This window comes from Castor canadensis, chromosome 13 (genome assembly GCF_047511655.1).
Source record: "Castor canadensis chromosome 13, mCasCan1.hap1v2, whole genome shotgun sequence".
Classification (NCBI taxonomy): Eukaryota; Metazoa; Chordata; class Mammalia; order Rodentia; family Castoridae; genus Castor; species Castor canadensis.
The window spans coordinates 70,500,057-70,517,442 of NC_133398.1; the positions used below are offsets into that span (position 1 = coordinate 70,500,057).

At 41.3% G+C, this 17,386-nt stretch overlaps 1 protein-coding gene and 1 non-coding gene across 3 annotated transcripts in view; both read right to left on the reverse strand.

The window, feature by feature from the left end:
- The window catches only part of Dock8 (dedicator of cytokinesis 8), a 216,514-nt gene that overhangs the window by 35,873 nt on the left and 163,255 nt on the right, over window positions 1–17,386 (reverse strand). For both annotated transcript variants that reach the window (XM_074051975.1, XM_020186256.2), the window contains 7 exons: window positions 16,021–16,134; window positions 11,937–12,092; window positions 10,519–10,658; window positions 5,807–5,976; window positions 2,735–2,880; window positions 731–913; window positions 249–381 (listed from right to left, as the gene is read on the reverse strand). In XM_074051975.1, coding sequence (XP_073908076.1) covers window positions 249–381; window positions 731–913; window positions 2,735–2,880; window positions 5,807–5,976; window positions 10,519–10,658; window positions 11,937–12,092; window positions 16,021–16,134 — 1,042 coding nt within the window. The remainder of the gene's footprint in view (window positions 1–248; window positions 382–730; window positions 914–2,734; window positions 2,881–5,806; window positions 5,977–10,518; window positions 10,659–11,936; window positions 12,093–16,020; window positions 16,135–17,386) is intronic.
- Window positions 16,444–16,572, reverse strand: LOC141416026 (small nucleolar RNA SNORA17). Its single transcript, XR_012440954.1, has one exon. It is a non-coding gene; the product is annotated as a small nucleolar RNA SNORA17 (small nucleolar RNA).

Here is a 17,386-nt window from a genome sequence, read left to right on the forward strand (position 1 = left end):
CTTTTCTCACTACCAAGCTTTCATTAAAACACGCCACTTGGGGACATTTTCAGAGTTCTTTGATCTCAGAACAGCAACTCTCTATTCGAGGCACATAACAAATATATATGTTATGCGCAGGGTTCTAGGACCTGTTGTTGCTGACGTTCTCATAAATGTTTCAAGGGACTGACATCAGGGGAATCTTTCCTTCCACAAAGGGTACAGAACTGTTTGACAGAAAGCAGGAAAGGGCTCACCCAACATACCTGGAGTCCGGCAGCGACGCATCATCTCCCCTCGGGCCCCTTCCCCACGGAGCAAAGCCTCTTCCAGCCTGGCCTTGACATCCCTTGACTTCTGGAGGACTTGGGTACTGACTTTGTCAGAACTCTGTTTTCCCTGGACACGACAGAGGCAGGAGGACATTCAATTTGGTGAGATCTCTGTCGATGGGGAGAATCCTCAAAACATAATGCTCCATGGTCATATCAGGCAGTTTTGTCATGTGCTACACAGAGACACTGTTCTGAGGAATCTTATGGCTGAGCCTTATTTTCAGGAATGGGGCCCTCTGTAGAAAGCAGAGGTCCTTTCCCTGTGCAAACATGCACACAGGCTGTGGATTTGAATTCAGAAATATGAAGAAATAATGATGCTGTCATTGGTCTAAATAAAGGGGAAGAGGAGTAAGACAGGACTGAACTTGGGAGATAAGGGCTGGCATAAAATTGAGACACCCCACACTTACCTTATACTCAAAACAGGACACACAGATGAAAAGCAGGTCTAGAATCCTGTTTAGTTGCATTGATGGCAGGTCAGCAATCCACTTCCTGATGAGGCTCTGATCGGCATTTTTCATAATCCAGAGGAAGCAAATCATAAGGTTTCGGGTGGTGTCAGCATTCAGCACATTGTACTGCTTATAGGGCTGGAAGAGGTGGACAGGGGGAGGGAGGCAGGGGAAGAAGTCAAGCAACAGAAAACCCGAAAGCTTAAGGGATGCCAATCTCTTAGGACACGGTGTCTACATCCTCCTTGGCTGGACATCTGTTTCCAGTAGCCCTGTGTTCCCAAGTAGGCAGGGGGAGTAGTGTGCTCAGAATTCAACTGCTCAGCAAAGACTCACCCAGGGCAACAGTTGAGCCAGGCTTTTAGCCACTGAACTGAACACAATACGTCTAGGAGCAGTGTGGTCTGGTGGCTGGCCTTGGACCTTGACCATGGTCTTTGATCTCAAGGATACAATGGTGCTTTCTTGCTGTTAAGATCTCTGAGTATTTCTCCTTCAAGTTGGACTGTGGAGGGTTGGATTTGCAGAAGAGAACTAGCCTGCTGGGTGCCATGAATAACCTAACTGTTCAAGATTACTCCAAAGTATAACATAAGGTTCAGAGATTGCTCAGCAATTTAACCAGATCCATATGTTAGTAAAATCCCCTGCAATGGGCCTTTGACCACAATGCATGATTGCTTCAGGGCAATCATGATGTGCGGTAATAGTCTGGCTGTAACTGTTCATTTTAGAGTGCTGAGCACACTTTCTGTAACTCATCACATCAACACAAACACAGTATATGGCTGTACCTTTGCTTCCCAAGGCATAGCTAATATCCAGTGGAATGCAGTGATGAAACTGCAGTGAGGTATTTGGGAGCTATGTGAAGGAAATGTTAGTTTTGGGTGGAGATAATGGAGATTACAAAGTTACTTTAACTTGAGTTATTCTGAGTATGTTGACAAGAAGAAACAAAATCTTTAGATATAACTTTACACGGAATATGTTCTAACAGGTGAGCTTTGGACTTCTGAGTTCCTTCCTCCCAGGAAAATAATATAAAAGGCACACAGTGCCTCAAGCAGGTAACTTCAGCTAAGGTGGAGGAGGTCATAAAACACAATATTTATCAAGCTGTAAGATCAGTGATGCCAAATCTCAAACATCATTTCTCCTTTTTACTTCCCTGCCTCCCTCCCCTCCTAGGGATGGGAGGCTGCTAAGTGCTGGAGGGATGAGAAGAAAGCTATCCAGCAAAGAAAAGTTATGTCAAGACCCTGCCTTCTCAGAAGAGAACCAAGAGAATTCCCTGCATATATATATTACACTGACATGCAAAATTAAATTGATTCCCTGGGTTCAATCCCCAGCACTAGAAAAAAAGAAAAAGGAGCTAAAAAATGCAGTGCTGTTTTGACAAGGAATAGTTAGAGCTTATTGACAGGGATGAACCTTATTTCAAGTGTTAGAGGCTATATCCCCAAAAGAGCCCCTGTTTAAGACCACAAGGTCCATGCAAAAGGACAGGGCCAAACAACATTCCTTAGGCTTCCTGGGGACCTAGTAAAGATGAAATCTTTTGCTAAAGAAGCACTTACTGTATGCTTCTGACCTCCTCAATCTTTTTTTGGAGGCTGACACAGTATGACTAGTATACACATGAGATAAGCCCAGCTCAAGACCCCAACATACGGGGGAGCCTTAGTTTGATCTTCTTTGTAATGATTTTAGATTTCCCAAGTTCACCTCTTTCCTAGTTTCTTCCACCTTGAACTCAGCACATAAGTACTGACTGAATCTGAGAGGTAGACCTCTTGCTGTTTCCAGATCTCTGTCTGATCTGTGTGTTCTTCATCTGCCAGCCCCACTATGATTTCGTCTAACACAAAGATGAGGCAAAAGCCACCTCAGCTTCCTGTAAGCTGGGCGAAGACACAAACAAAAAATAAGCCAGAGAAATGTTCACCAACATACCAAGGAAGATAGCATTGTTCCACTTGTTTTCAGATTGAAATGATTCCCTGCTATGGCCAGGGCCACATTCTGGTTAATTGCACTGACTCCATCTTGTTCTTCATCGGAGCCATTGGTGCGACTTTTCCCACCACGAGCATCTGCAGCTGCAATGAAAATATCACTGGTGACATGAAGCCAAAGATGACATACCCCTATGTCCTCTACCCAACATGAAGAAAGTAGCTAAGACTTCTTAGTCACAAAAGTCAGCACAGTAATTTTAAACCTGATATTTAGCATTATTTATCTGCTACTATCCATGATAAAAAGCAGATAGGCTAAAGTTGGAGACAAAATGTCAATGAGCACAAGATTAGGTTAGAAATTAAAATTTCACATGGCAAAAATAAAAAGCTTTCAAAGCTCTGGTGGTACTTTCTGTAATATAATATTTTTATTTAATTCATTTACTTTAATGATCAAATAGAAAGGAGCCTACAATTACACAATTAAGCAAGTATCATATAGAATAATATGCTATTATCACAGTTTAGCAGTAATTTATGAAATTTCAAATGTTGAAGTGAATGTGAATTCATTGTGTCGACAGTACAAACATATCTATATACATAGAACTAAATGCATGCAAACAAGGAAAATCAACCATTTTAAAGGCTGGTTTTTAAGAATGCCACCAATCACATACAAAGAATCTGTTTGCTCAAGCAGTTCTTAGAAAAGTGTGTTAAATTTCTTGGTATTGATTGATTGACTAAAAACTCATATTTTATTAGACCTGTCAACACTATAGTAATTTGGACATTAGATTTTTCAAGGAAAATTTGAGTGTAGACAGCATTTCATCTGCTAAAGTTCTGAAACCAGCTCAACTTTCAGAAATAATAATTCACTTTTGTGTTTTAAAGCAATTGGCTTTTTTTCAACAAATAGGGAAATAAACACCGCATGGAAACTATGCAAGACCTGGTAATATTATCAAGCTTAATGTAGAATACGCTCTTACTTCTCCTTAATATCCATAGGGCAGTGGTTACTAGAAAAAGAGGAAAGGATATAAGTATTTGCTGTGCAAAATGTCTTTATAAAAGTTCTTGAGTTCCATCTTTACCTTAACTCCAAGAGGTGGGCATCACTGCCATATTTTTATAGTTTACAGAGGAAGGGAAGACACTGGAAAGCTGAATTTATCAAAAGTCACAGATAGCAACAAATAGGACTGAAATTTGAATTCAGATGTATCTGAATTCTATCTGTATTCTATCTGAAAACTGCTACTTAATAGATGTACTATATGACCTGTAATGATGGAAAATTTTTTATCATTTCCCTTCTTATCATCGTAACAAAATGCCTTTGTCATCAGGACCATAAATTTCAACAGATAGGCAAAGAAACATTTGTGGTCTAGAAGGTTCAAAGACCTAGTGTTGAAAAGCTCAGATTGCAAGAGACTGACTGGAACAGTCTAATCAAAAGAAAACTTTGGGAACAAATGTCATCGATCTTCAAATGAAACATTCTAGAAACTTTTCAAAGCGGAATCTCCCAGTGGGCTGCTAGCCATATGTCATGCTCTGCATTCTTTGTGTTGATGACAACTCCAGCCCAAGCTCCTAGAAGAAGCTCTTCATCTCCTTCTGCATGTTGCTCACTCCTGTGTGCCAGGCTTGTTTCTGTAACTTCCTTGCCTGTGGTCCAATAAAACTCCACAAGCCCTAGCCCCTATCTCTCAATCTTTCTCTTCAGAGCTTTCCTTTGGAAGTTTGCTGGAGGAATTTTTGTTTTTGGGGGTGGGACTGGGATTTGAACTCAGAGCTTTGTGCTACCAAAGCAGGAACTAACAAAGCAGGTGTTCTCTGCTTGAGGCACACCTCTAATCCATTTTGGTCTTGTTATTTTGGAGATGGGGTCTTGCAAACTATTTATCTGGGCTGGCCTCGAACCTCAGTCCTCCTGATCTCAGTCTCCCAATAGCTACAGGCATAAACCATCAGTGCCTGGAGATTTTTTTTTTAAGAAAAGAAATAATTATGTTCATAAGAATGCTTGTCTTTTCTTCTATGACTTGCGTGAATTGAAGGTCATAGATGATGCTTGGTCTCATCTTTTTATGAGCTAAATAATTGTCATGCTGATTATTTTAGAAATAGTTTAATCACATATGACTTTGCATTTGGAGAAAGTGAGAATACATGGGTTCAGGTAAGCATTCCTCAGACCCTAGGATCTTCAGGAGAGCAGTATGTAACTTCCTTCTTTCTTTCCCTCTCTCCCTCCCTACCTTCATTTGCATAGACAGTTTTCATTAGAATATATTAATTGTACAGAATAATGGGTTTCATTATGACATTTTCATACATGTATAATACCTATTTTGATTATATTCATACCTCAATTACCCTGTCTTGTTCCCCCACCCCCAAAGCATGGTAATTTCTAAGAACTTTCCTTGAACTGAAAGAAAAGCAAGAACTACTCTGAATTGATCAGAATAGTGTGTTTCCATCTGTATTCTCTAATCTACATTGTAATATGTAAATAGATTTAAGAAGTGTACAAACCCCTTTAAGAAATGTTACCCTGCTCCCCTTGCTATTAAGCAAGAGAGACTGCCTTCAGAATTGGCCTCTGTGGCAAAGGCAACATTTCCCTGTTGTGGCAGAATTTCCTAATACTGAAAGACATCATGACTTTTTTTTTTTTTGGCACAAAACAAAAAAATTGATTGCTTTCATTTGAGACTACTGCTTTGCTTAAACATTCATAAAAGAAAAGCTCTTTACTTCAAGGCGTTAGAACAGGGATCTCTGAAGGGAGTGGTTCTGTTATTATATTTCATCTTTTGTGGTGCATAATTTATAAAGTTCATCATACTCTAGCAGATCAACGAATGAATGAATGAACAAATAAATATATTCTGAACAAACACCCTACATACAGTTATGTGCCTTAAAAAGTTTTGGGGACATGGATGCAAAGCATTGCTCATACAAGCCCATCAGCACCAGAGTTGGGGGCATTTGTTAGGGGACACATCAATTCAAGGAAGGAAGCAGAGGGGACCCTCACCTGTAAAATCATAGAGCTGTGGCAGAGTGTCCAAAATGATGCCAACCAAAGGCAGGTAAAGGGTGGCAATTTTGACCTTCATCTCCGGTTTCACACACCGCGGGTCCAGGTCATGAGAGCTCAGCAGGCTGTGGATGGCACTGACAGCTTTCCTCTGCACTTTGCTGATTCTGTGGGAGTAGCAGAAGGAATTAGGTTATGAGGAAGGGAGATGGAGGCTCTTAAACAAAAAGAGTGAATAAGAGCTCCTAAACAATGAGGTGACAGTGTGAAAACTAAGCAAACTAGGCCAGAAGTATCTAGAATCCAGAGAGACACTGCCTGTGTTATAATCTTGGGTGTATTGCTTAGCATGATGTGTTCAAGCTTATCATGTCGCATGAGTACTTCATTCCTTTTTTATGATGCATAATATTCCATTGAATAGATATAATACGTCTTGATTATCCATTCATCAATTGATGGGCATTTGGATTGTTTCCACTTTGGAGCTATTATGAAAAATAAACAATGATATAAGTATTCACACACACAAGTTTTTTGTGTGTAGAAACATGTATTACTTCTTTAGGACATATACTTCAGAGTAGAATCTCTGGACTGTGTGGCAACTCTCTCTTTAACCTTTACTTTTTTTTTTTTTAAAGAAGGTCTTGCTTTTGCCTGGGTTGGTCTTGAACCATGATCTTCCTGCTCTCTGCCTCCTGCCTGAGTAGCTAAGATTACAGGCACGAGCCACCCAGCACCCAGCTATGTTTAATCTTTAAAGGAACCAATGAATTGTTTATAACTGGGACTGTACCACTTATATATATATTTTTTTACCAGCAGTGTCTGAATGTTCAATTTTCTCCTTGTTGACACTATTATCTGTATGTTTCTCCTTCCCCTCTTCCTCCTTCTCCTCCCATTTCCCTTCCCCTCCTGCTCCATCTTCTTCCTGATCTCAAGGGAAAAGCATTCAGTCTTTCACTAATAATTATCAGGATAGCTGTGAGTTTTTTCCAGCTACTTTTCCACAGTGAGTTTTCCAACATGCCTTTAATTAGTCTGAGAGCGTTCTCTTGTATTTGTCCACTGTATTTATCAGGAAGGAGTATGAGATTGTATCAAATGCTTTTACTGCATTGGGATGACCACGTGGTTTTTGCCTTTTTTCTATTGATATGGTACGTTACATCAATTCAATTTCAGATGCTAAATTGCTTTGCATTCCCGGGATAAATCCTAATTTGCCATTGTGTAAAATCTTTTGTGTATGTTATTGGATTCCATTTGCTAGTACTTTGTTGAGAATTTTACATCTGTCTTCATCAGACATTGGTCTATAATTTTCTTGTGATGTCTTTGTCTGGTTTTTGTTTCAGGATAATGCTTGTTTTTATAGAATGAGTTGGAAAGTTTCTACCTCTGTTTTTTGGAAGAGTCTATAAAGAATTGGCGTTAATTCTTCTTTAAGTATTTGGTAGAAGTCACCAGAGAATCTTCCTGGTTCTGGAATTTTCTTAGTGGGAAGCTTTTTTCCTTTTAATTACTAACTCAATCACTTGTTACAGACCCATCAGATTTTTAATTTCTCCTTGGAACCAGTTTTGTCTGTTTTAGGAATTTGTCCATTTATACTAATTTGATGGTAAACAATTGTTGAAGTATTCCTTTAAAATTCTTTTTATTTCTGTAAGGACTATAGCGGTGACTCTCTTTCATGTTTTACTTTAGTCATTTGAGTCTTCCTGCTTTTTTTCTTGGTCAGCCTATGTAAGGGTTTGCTAATTTTGTTGATCTTTTCAAGTAATAAGATTTTGGCTTTGCTGATTTTTCTCTGTGTTTTTCCCTTCTGTTTCATTATTTTGGCTGTAATCTTTATTATTTTCTATCATCTGTTTGTTTTAGATTTAGTTTGCTCTTCTTTTCCCAGCTCATTGTACATTCTTTTTTCTTTTCTTTTCTTTTCTTTTAAAGTGGTAGTAGGGTTTGAACTCAAGGCCTCATACTTGCTAGGCTGGTGGTTTACCATTTGCCTTTTTTTTTTTTCTGATGGGTTTTTGAGCTAGGGTCTTATGAACTATTTGTGTGGGGCTGGCTTTGAATCGAGATCCTCCTAATCTCTGCCTTCTGAGTAGCTAGGAGTGCAGGTGTGAACCACCACCGACACCAGGCTCTTTTGGTATTTTGTTAAGGCCATATAAGTATATTTGCCTATTCAAGAACCATAAATTAAAATGAAAATTAAAGAGTAGGATGAATTCAAACCCAAAAGAAATGAGTTCTTGCTGGCAGAGTGACTTAAGAGGTAGAGTGCCTGTGTAGTAAGAGCAAGGTCCTGAATTCAACCCCAGTGCTGCCCACCCCTAATGAAATGAGTTCTAATGTATCCCCAAAACCATGTGCAGGAATATTTATAGTAGCTTTTTTCACAATTGCCCCAAACAGGATTCTTCCAAATGTTCATTAGTAGTAGTTCAATTGTAGTATATTTACACAAAGGAGTACTATAAACAGTTGAAATTTAAAAAAAACCAAATTACTGATACATGCAACTGCACTGATGGCTTTTACAGGCACAAAATTCAGCAAAAGCACATGAAGTTCAACAATTGGCAATAGCAATATCTGGTGATAAATCTCTTGGTGAGGAGGACTATGGCTGAGAGAAGCAACAGGGAACATTCTGAGATGCTAGAAATACCCTATATGTTGGTCTGGCTAATAGCTACCCAAGAATATTCCCAGGTAAAAATTAATTACACTTCATATTTAAGATTGGGGCCCTTTGTTGTATATAAATTATATTTGAATAAAAAGCAAAAAAAATGAAACTTCAGTAGAGCATCTGGAACCCAGCCCCAAAAGTTCAATGTTAAAATTCTACTTTTTTTTCTTTCAGGCAATATAATGCTACATCCAGGGTTAGGTGGAAAATTGTAACTACATTTTCAAATGGCCCAGATTCTTACAATAGACTTAGACAACTGCCTGCTGCATCTCAAAAGGTGTTCTTGTTCTAGCTCCCATCCTGGCCGTGTTTTGAATGAGGCATTGCAATTTACTAGCTTAACACAAAGATGTTAGAAAAGTCCTGAAAGTTTGAGAAATGCTGTGGATTTAATGATGCATAGACATTTTGTATACCCAAGGATGAGGTTTCAGGGAACCCCAGCTTCCAGTGGGCCTGCAACTGTGGCTGTGGCTCCTTGTAGGGGGTCCAGGGACAGAGATATGGTCCACCAGTCCTTGTCTCACAGGGTGAGGGCGGGTGGGTGGGGAACAGGTGTCAGCGACTGTATTAACTGTCTTGGCAGCAAAAGGAAGTACTGATCAATAGGCAGTTTTGTTAAAAGATGATTTTTTTTCTGAGGTTTTAGCCCACGCCCTGAAGTCCTGACAGTATTTCTAATCCTGACAGTATTTCTAATGACTTTCCAGGAGAGCAACTGACAACTCCCCAATCAGGGATATTGTTTGCCAAAAGAGGAACACTGTTAATTAGTTACTCTCTGGGGGGTGGAAAAAGTAGTCTGTGTGTTTGAAGAATGTAGCTACCTGATTAAACATAATTACATGATGATCTCTGAACATACTATATCCTATTGCCATTCAATATCATAGCATTTTACCGGAAATCAAAAACAGATGTCAGAGCTGTTTCCAACTGGAAGGGAAATGGAAAATGCAAACTACAGCTAAAATAAATACAAATGATTACTTTCAGAAATCACTTAAAGCAGAGCCATTATGGACCAATTAAGATAACGGTGTGTTTGTATTGGAAGGCAATTTCCTTTGTGTTCAAACTTTCTTCTCAGCACACATCAGCATGTATATTAGGGCATTGCTGCTGGGGAAATGCACATTAGTGATAGGGGAGAAATTTAGCTAGAGCTGAGAGAAGATGGAATTGAAGCCATGGACCACTAAGACTAGATACAGCACGTGCTCCTGGGTGTTCAGGTGCAGCTTCATAAACCCTGGGCTGTGGCATCTCTCTTCGCCTGGGAAAGCCTGACTGGAACCCAGGACAGCTGCCTTCTCTGCAGCAGTTACTTCCTTGTTCCACATTGAGCCGGTGACATCCTCCTGTTGCTTCTGTGTGTGCTTTGCTAAAGGCACTTCATTGGGGCTCAGTGGGAGAACGTATGTATGTTTAGTGTGTATCTGGGTTTGATCCTAGCACCCCACTTGCCAAATTTTTTTTTTTTTTTTTGGTGGGACTGCGGTTTGAACTTTGGGCTTCATGCTTGCAAAGCAGGTGCTCTACCACCTGAGCCGCACCTCCAGTCCACAAAATAGTTTTGATCCTAGGGAGTGCACTGATCAAAGCATTCTCGGTAAATTCTGCTCAGTAAGTATGTGACTGAAAAAAGGTCATTTTGGGGGTAAATTCTGCTTAATAAATAGGTGACTACAAAAAGGTCATTTGGGGCTTGGGGATGTGGCTCAGTGGTAGACTACTTGCCTAGCATGCAGGGGGTCCTGGGTTCGATTTCGAGGACCATGAGAAAAAAAATTAAGTCATTTTGTGGTTCTTCTTTCTCCCCCACACCTTTCTACATTTCTATGGGTGCCATTTTTTTTTTAAGACACCAGTGTTTCCACTCCTTGTAACTGGTGAACTGTAGAGTTTTTCATTAAGCATAAGTTGTGTTGCAAACTTTATTGAAGACCATGTTTTCCTTTTACTTCACGTTCCATTTGAAGTGTCAGATACATACCCTTCCCCTTCAGTGTCCAGGGCAGCAGCCAGTTCTGTGAAGAGGAGCCCGGTAAGAAAGTGCTGCTGGCGGTACTCTGAAGTCAGATCGAACATGCTGGCTATCTTGTGATCCTGGAAACTGGAGCAAGAGCTCGAGTTCTACAGAAACACAAGCAGCAGTTTTAGGAGCATCAAGGAACTAATATCCACAGACAGTATTTAGGAGCCCTTGTCCTGGCCAGGCATTGCGAGAACTAGCCAGTGAACAGGTACTGCTAGTACCCCATGTGGCAGGTAAAAAAACCCTTCCCATCACATACATCTCCAACTGCCAACCAGAAAAGATGAAAATAAAGCACTCAGGGTCTGCTGACAAGTTGGGCAGGGGATGTAGCTCTATGGTAGAGCGCTTGCCTAGCAAGAGTGAGATCCTGGGTTCAACCCCAGAACCTCAAAGGAAAAGAAAAATGATCAGCACTCCTTTCTCAAATTGAAGATTAAAATCCCAGGATGAAATGTGGACAGGGAAATGAGAACTGCACCATGTACTGTTTACCAATGACACTTCTGAAGATGGTCTGAGCACGCTCTCTGGATCTTGCTAGCCCGGAAGCAGATGCAGTGTGAGGCTGGCAAATGTCGGACTTACCTGTCTGAGGCAATTCCTGGCCTGTTCTACTGGGGAGCACATGCTTTTCTTCCTTAAAAGCATCTGAAGTGTGTCTGGAAATCTTCAGGTTTTGGTGAGCCCACCTGGGTTTGCTAGCTCTCGGGGCAGTCACGAGAGGAATGCGGGGAGAGGACGAAGGGCAAAGTTACCCTGGCAGTTGGAGGGCTTGGCCTTAGGGCAGGTGGCAGCAGAAGGGTTATGGCACTTGGAATTGCTCCTTGCAGTCAGGTGGGATCCGGTCCACATTCATATGTGCCATGCCATCTGCCACAAATGGCTAAGACATTTTAATTTAATTTTCTTTTTTGGTAGCATTGGGGTTTGAACTCAGGGCCTCACGCTTGCCAGGCAGGCACTCTTACTACTTGAGCCACTCCACCAGCCCTTTTCTGGGATGAGTTTTTTCGAGATACGGTCTCATGAACTCAGCCCAGGGATGGCTTTGAACCTCCATCCTCCTGATCTCTGCCTCCTGAGTAGCTAGGGTTACAAGTGTGAGCCACCAGCACTCAGCAAAATTCCTTTCTATAGTTGGCTCACCAGGGACCCTTGAGCCTAGTAAGACATCAAATTATTTAGCTTGTAAATTGTTAGTTAAGATGGTAAAACTTCAGGGTAGCATTCTTGTCCATATCTGGATCAACTGATCTGGTTTGAATAGCTTGATTTTTCTTCTAACTAGTAAGACCAACATTCACAGGAAATATATGATCAACTAAGCCAATTAACTGAAAGAGCTTGACTAATTCTGCCAGTTAGCTGATTACCTGGGAAGATATGGAGGGACAAGGCGATGCTGGCGCAGTGTCAGCATTCATAAAGAAGAGGTTCAGGTTGAGGTAATGCTCATGACTACAGAGAATTCTCAGGAACTCCAACCTCATGGAAATGAGTGTTGGAAGGTTATTCAGCTTGGCCGACAGCTGGGAAGAAAAATGAAAAGAGGAAAGACTTTATTATAAAATAACTTGGAGCTTGAGTTTGAGAGACACAAAAAATATCCCTTCTCTATTTTTTTTTGGTGGTACTGGGGTTTGAACTCAGGGCCTCATGCTTATTTAGGCAGGTGCTCTACCCTTGAGCCACTATGCCAGCCCTTTTATGTGTTGGGTATTTTTGAGAAAGGTCTCATGAACTATTTGTCCAGACTGGCTTCAAACTGAGAGCCTCCTGATTTCTGCCTCCTGAGTAGCTAGGAGGGCCACCAGCCCCTGGCTCTCTCCACATTTTAAGACAATAGATTTAATAAAAATTAATCCAATAGGACAATAGATGGCATTACAAGGAGGCCTAAAAACTTCCCTTTCTTCCTTCCTCCTTCCCTCCCTCCTTCCTCCCTCCCTCCTTGCTTCCTTCTCTCCTTCCTTCCTTCCTTCCCTCCCTCCCTCCTTCCTTCCTCCCTCCTTTCCTCCCTTTCTTTCCCTTCCCTTTCTTTCTGTTTTCCTGTCCTTATCTCTCTCTCTCTCCTTCCTGTCTCCCATTTTCTTTTTTTGAGACAGGGTTTCACTATGAAGCCCAAAGGGCCTCAAGTTCTCAATCCTCCTGCATCAGCTTCCTTAAGTGTTGGGATTACAGGCATGTACCACGATACCCAGCTCCAATAAGTTTTTACTTATTACTGTTCCCTTAATGATTCTAGCCTAATGGCCGTCCAAAACAAGGATCCTTGTGACCCACCCCCCCACTTCTCAAATCCAAATATCACAAGTCTTGCAGAAAATAAGCTTGAGATATATCTTCAGTTTAACATAATTCATTTTACAAAACCCAACTATGTCTTAGAGGCTAAATGAAAGGAGTTGACCTTACACAGGTATACAACTCAAGGAATATGATTTGAATTACCCAAGAGTTCTCTAGTAGTTTCTAATTAAAATCCTCATTGGAAAATTCTCAAGCCAGTTCTCTAGAGGAGGCATCAATGTGCTTAGGAAAATAGAAACTACCTGCACAAAAGTCAGTGTGTTCCATAGAGGGAGAGGAGGAAATGGAGAAAAAAAGAACACAAAAAGAGGTTTTAGGGAAAATCTTTCTTTAAAAAACAAACCATGAAGCAAGCAATGAAAAGCTGATGAGGGGAATAGTCTGGAAGACTCCTCACTTTCCTTGGGTGAGTTGAAGGGTGGGAGGTCTCAGGTTCAGAGGCAGCTTCCCTGTAGGTAAAGTAGGTGACCTTGCTAGAGTCACTCACAGAGCTGTTGGGTTGGCTCAGGCTGGCTATCAGAACTTGAAAGCACAAGATATTTGCACTTGAGCTGGGGGAGTGGCTCAAGTGGTAGAGTACCTGCGTAGCAAGTATGAGGCCCCGACTCCAAACCATAGCACCACCACCAAAAAAAAAAAAAAAGATATCTGCACTTGAAAGAAAGCCTCGATGTGGGAATATTTAGAGGCCCTTGAGACTTCATTTAAGACAGAAATGTCAAAAATTGTTTGAGTGATGCTTAGAAAAGAAGAGTGAGGGAGGTGCTGCTCCTGAAACGGTCTCACCAAAGGTTGGGACCCACAGTGCAGCCTCAGCGGCCCTACCCAAGGGATGGTGTTAACTCCACAGTGCAAGACATAGGATGGCCGAAAAAGTAGATTTATCTGTTGTTAATGACTATTAATAAAAGTCCAAGGTTATGGCTATTGCCACAAAGTCCTTAAATGGCAGAGAAGGTGCCAGCATGAATCCAGTTATGCAAAAACCATCAAACCAAAGGACTTTGGAAGAACACAACATGCCTCAGGTGTGAAGTTCATCCTGCGTGTAGATGGCTGGGATCAATGAATTAAGTCGACACTGACTGGAGCCAGTGATCTTTTTTTTGCCCGAGTGTTAGCGATGATCTTAAGAGATAGGATGTCATTGGCAGTCACAGGGCACAGAATCAGTGTCAAGGCCTCAATGAGTCTATGTCACTATCTTGGTGTAAAGAGGAACCAATGCCTCCAAGGTCTGTATCCCCAGTCACAGAAGTGGCCAGTGGCATTACTAGGATTAGAACACAGGTTCCCAGATCCCTAGTCTAGGGCTCTTTGGATGATGAAACAGGAGAGAGGAAGAAAAAGAACAGGCAGCTAAAAGAAAAGAAAGAATTTAAAAGACAAACAGTGAGCAAGAGAAAAGAAAGGACAAAGAGAGAAAAATGAAATGTGCATCCTGCAGGACAGTGCAGCCTGCCTTGGATAGTTTAATTTCCCTTTTGAAATGAAAGTGTCCCCACATGGCCAGCTGACCTGGGCCTCCAGCAATGTCCTACAGGCCACTTAGAGTTCTGAAAACAGATTAACTTGTATTTGAAAGGCAGGTAAGAAGGAGTGAAGTGTTTGCTCTGTGGTCCACTCTGGTGGATCCTGGGACAGAACAGCCGCCCAGGGACACAGACAGGTGAACACTGGGACTTCTGACATTTCCTTAAGATTCTCTTTTTTTAAAATTCTGCTTCCCTGCCAGGGCATTCTTTAGAAAACTCTTGGGTTTGGTTTGGAGAGGGATGTTATATAAATGAGCCAAAGACCTCCATGTTTTGGCTCCTGAGTTGTTTCTTTACTGCACCTGATACCCATCCCATCAACACACATTCATTTATTTGAAAAACAGCCAACCGCTTTGCAGATCCCATGAAGTCTCATTGGACAGCTGCTTTCTGTTGCTAAGACAGAGCCTTATGCTTATTAGGTGCCAATCAGTTATAGTCCTTTGAAGCTCTGTGACCCAGAGACTCCCCACTGTGCTGCTGAGTGACATTACCTAGATATGCAAGCCCCTCTTCCCTGGGATTTCCTGCTACTCTGGAGGCTGGCCCCTCACTGTAAGCCTCAGGGCAGTCCTGATTTGGGAAAGACTTCCTCTCTTATGCAACCCTGTCCAAGAGTTCATACAACCCAGCTCGTGTGCCACTGACTCTTGTGGCCAATCCTCCTTGCTCAGTTCCCAAATCCCTCAAACCTCCTGCAGGGGAGAATCCTTTCATGTTAAAAATGAAGAAACTGAGACCCATATAAGTAGAAGGACTTACTTAAAGTCACTTAGTTACTAACTACAAAGAGCCAAGTGATAATGGTGGTGCTGGTAGAGGTGGTAATGGTTTTGATGGCAATGTGCAGGTGGTGATGGGAAGGTAGTAATGATGAAGATGGTAATGGTGGAGCTGGTGATGGTAGAGGTGTAAATGGTGGATGTGGTGCTGTTGGTGGAGGTGGTGATATTGGTAGAGGTAGTGATGCGTGGAAGGGTGATGGGGAGGTGATTATGGTGGAGGTGGTGATGCTGGTGGAGGTGTGGGGGAGGGGAGGACAGTGGTGGTGGTAGTGGTAATAACAGCAGTGGCTGTAGCCACAGTAAGAATATGGATGGAGGAGAGAAGCAACAGCAACTGCTCTTTATGTTGGTATAGTTAGGGCATGTTGAGAGGAACAGTGAACGAAGAATTACATTAAAAAATCTGGGAGGATAACACTGATAAGCTGTACTCGGATTATAAAATATTTGCTTTGTGCTCAGTGAAATTCAATCTTTTTAATTTCATCAGAGCTTTTAAAAATCAAAACATCACAACAGCAACTTAATTACCTTAATAAGTGAAAAGAGACCTCATATTTTGAAGCCCAGCTCTTTGTTAAATTAGAGAAATGAGATCGTATAAGCAACAAATTTCAGTTCTCACAGATTAACTCATTACTAGGTGTAGACACTCTAGAAATCCAGGTGAACCAGTGAGTGTCTCTGAGGGATGTCCATGGCACAGACATGAGGAATGTCCCATGAGGCCCAGGGTGTGTAGGAGTTAATGTGGCAATGACTAAGACAGCATTCCATGGCAACGGAGAGAAGGAACAAAATGGCCAACTCTGGGGAGCACTCACCTGGTTGCAATAATGTTTGATGAGGTTAAACACAAACCCACGGTCCATGAGAGAAAGAAGGTCATACAAGAAGAAAGCCAGGCTGATGTTGATTTTCTCTGCCTGTTCACTTTCCTTAAAAAGAAGCATATGACCACACAAATTACTTTGTGAAAGCTCTGGACATGAACTCCCAGGTCTGTGGGAACTTTGGGAGAGGCGGATCGTATTATATTAGCCACTGTCCCTTGGGTTGATACTGGGCAAAGCAGGTTAAGTCTGAAAAATATAAAATACCTTACCCAATCCATGACTGTTAGGTTGAGTCAGGTGATCCTTTATGTACTGCTAACGTTAGGTGCAGTTCCTTCCAGTCACCTTTTTTCCCTAAATGCACACCTCCATGTATAGAACTGACTTCATTCTTTTTTTTTTATTCTGTCAAATGTCAGACTACTAATCATTCAGATGCCCACCAGTCAAAACACTGAGCGTAGACACAGCCTCTCTTCTCTCTGCCACCTACTCACACAAATGTGACACAGCAGCCACACTGACTTCATTCTTGACATACAAGTTTGCATTCTGAATTTTTAATTTTTCTTTTTTTTTTGAGACAGGGTCTTGTTATGTAGTCTAAGCTGGCCTTGAACTGGTGATCCTTTTGCCTCAAACAGGCGAGTACCACCATGCCTGGCTGAATTTTTTGGCAAACTAACTTGACTTGCGTTTACTTTCTTCAATGAGACAAATTCTTAATTTATAAGGATTAATGCAGAAAATCCAATCAGGATAAAAGACCCAGTTTTTAACCTAAGGAAACTTTTTTCCAATTAGGCCTAAAATAGGTCAGAGTCATACTTGATGGGGTGAATTCTTGCATGAATTGGAGCCAAGTTTTCTTTTTTAAAATTATTTGTCTGTGCTCATATTTATGAGGGATTTTTCAGCACTTCAGAATAATCAGAAATTCACCTTTTTTATGTTTAGAACCTTTATTCTCAGACTGATAAATTGTTTTCTTCTGTCTCTATTGAAAATATACTTTATTTTTTATTTTATTTTATTGCTTTTACATTTACTCACATGTATGCACATAGTTTGGGCCGCCTCTCTCCCTTCCTCGCCCCCTGAAAATATACTTTAAAACTATTTTCCTGTTGTTAGGATGTGCGGAGTAGAAATTCAGGCCAAGCTGACCAGTCACTGGTATGGATAGAGACCTGATAAAGAGGTTTCTAGAGAATCATTGAGAAGTCTTGAGCATCTCCCATGTGGCCACCTCCGCCCCTGGGGTGTTCATGTGATTGTCTGAAAATCTGGATGTGGAATCACCAGTCTGGGTTTTTTCATGAACTGTGTGACTTTGAGAAAATTTATCATCCTC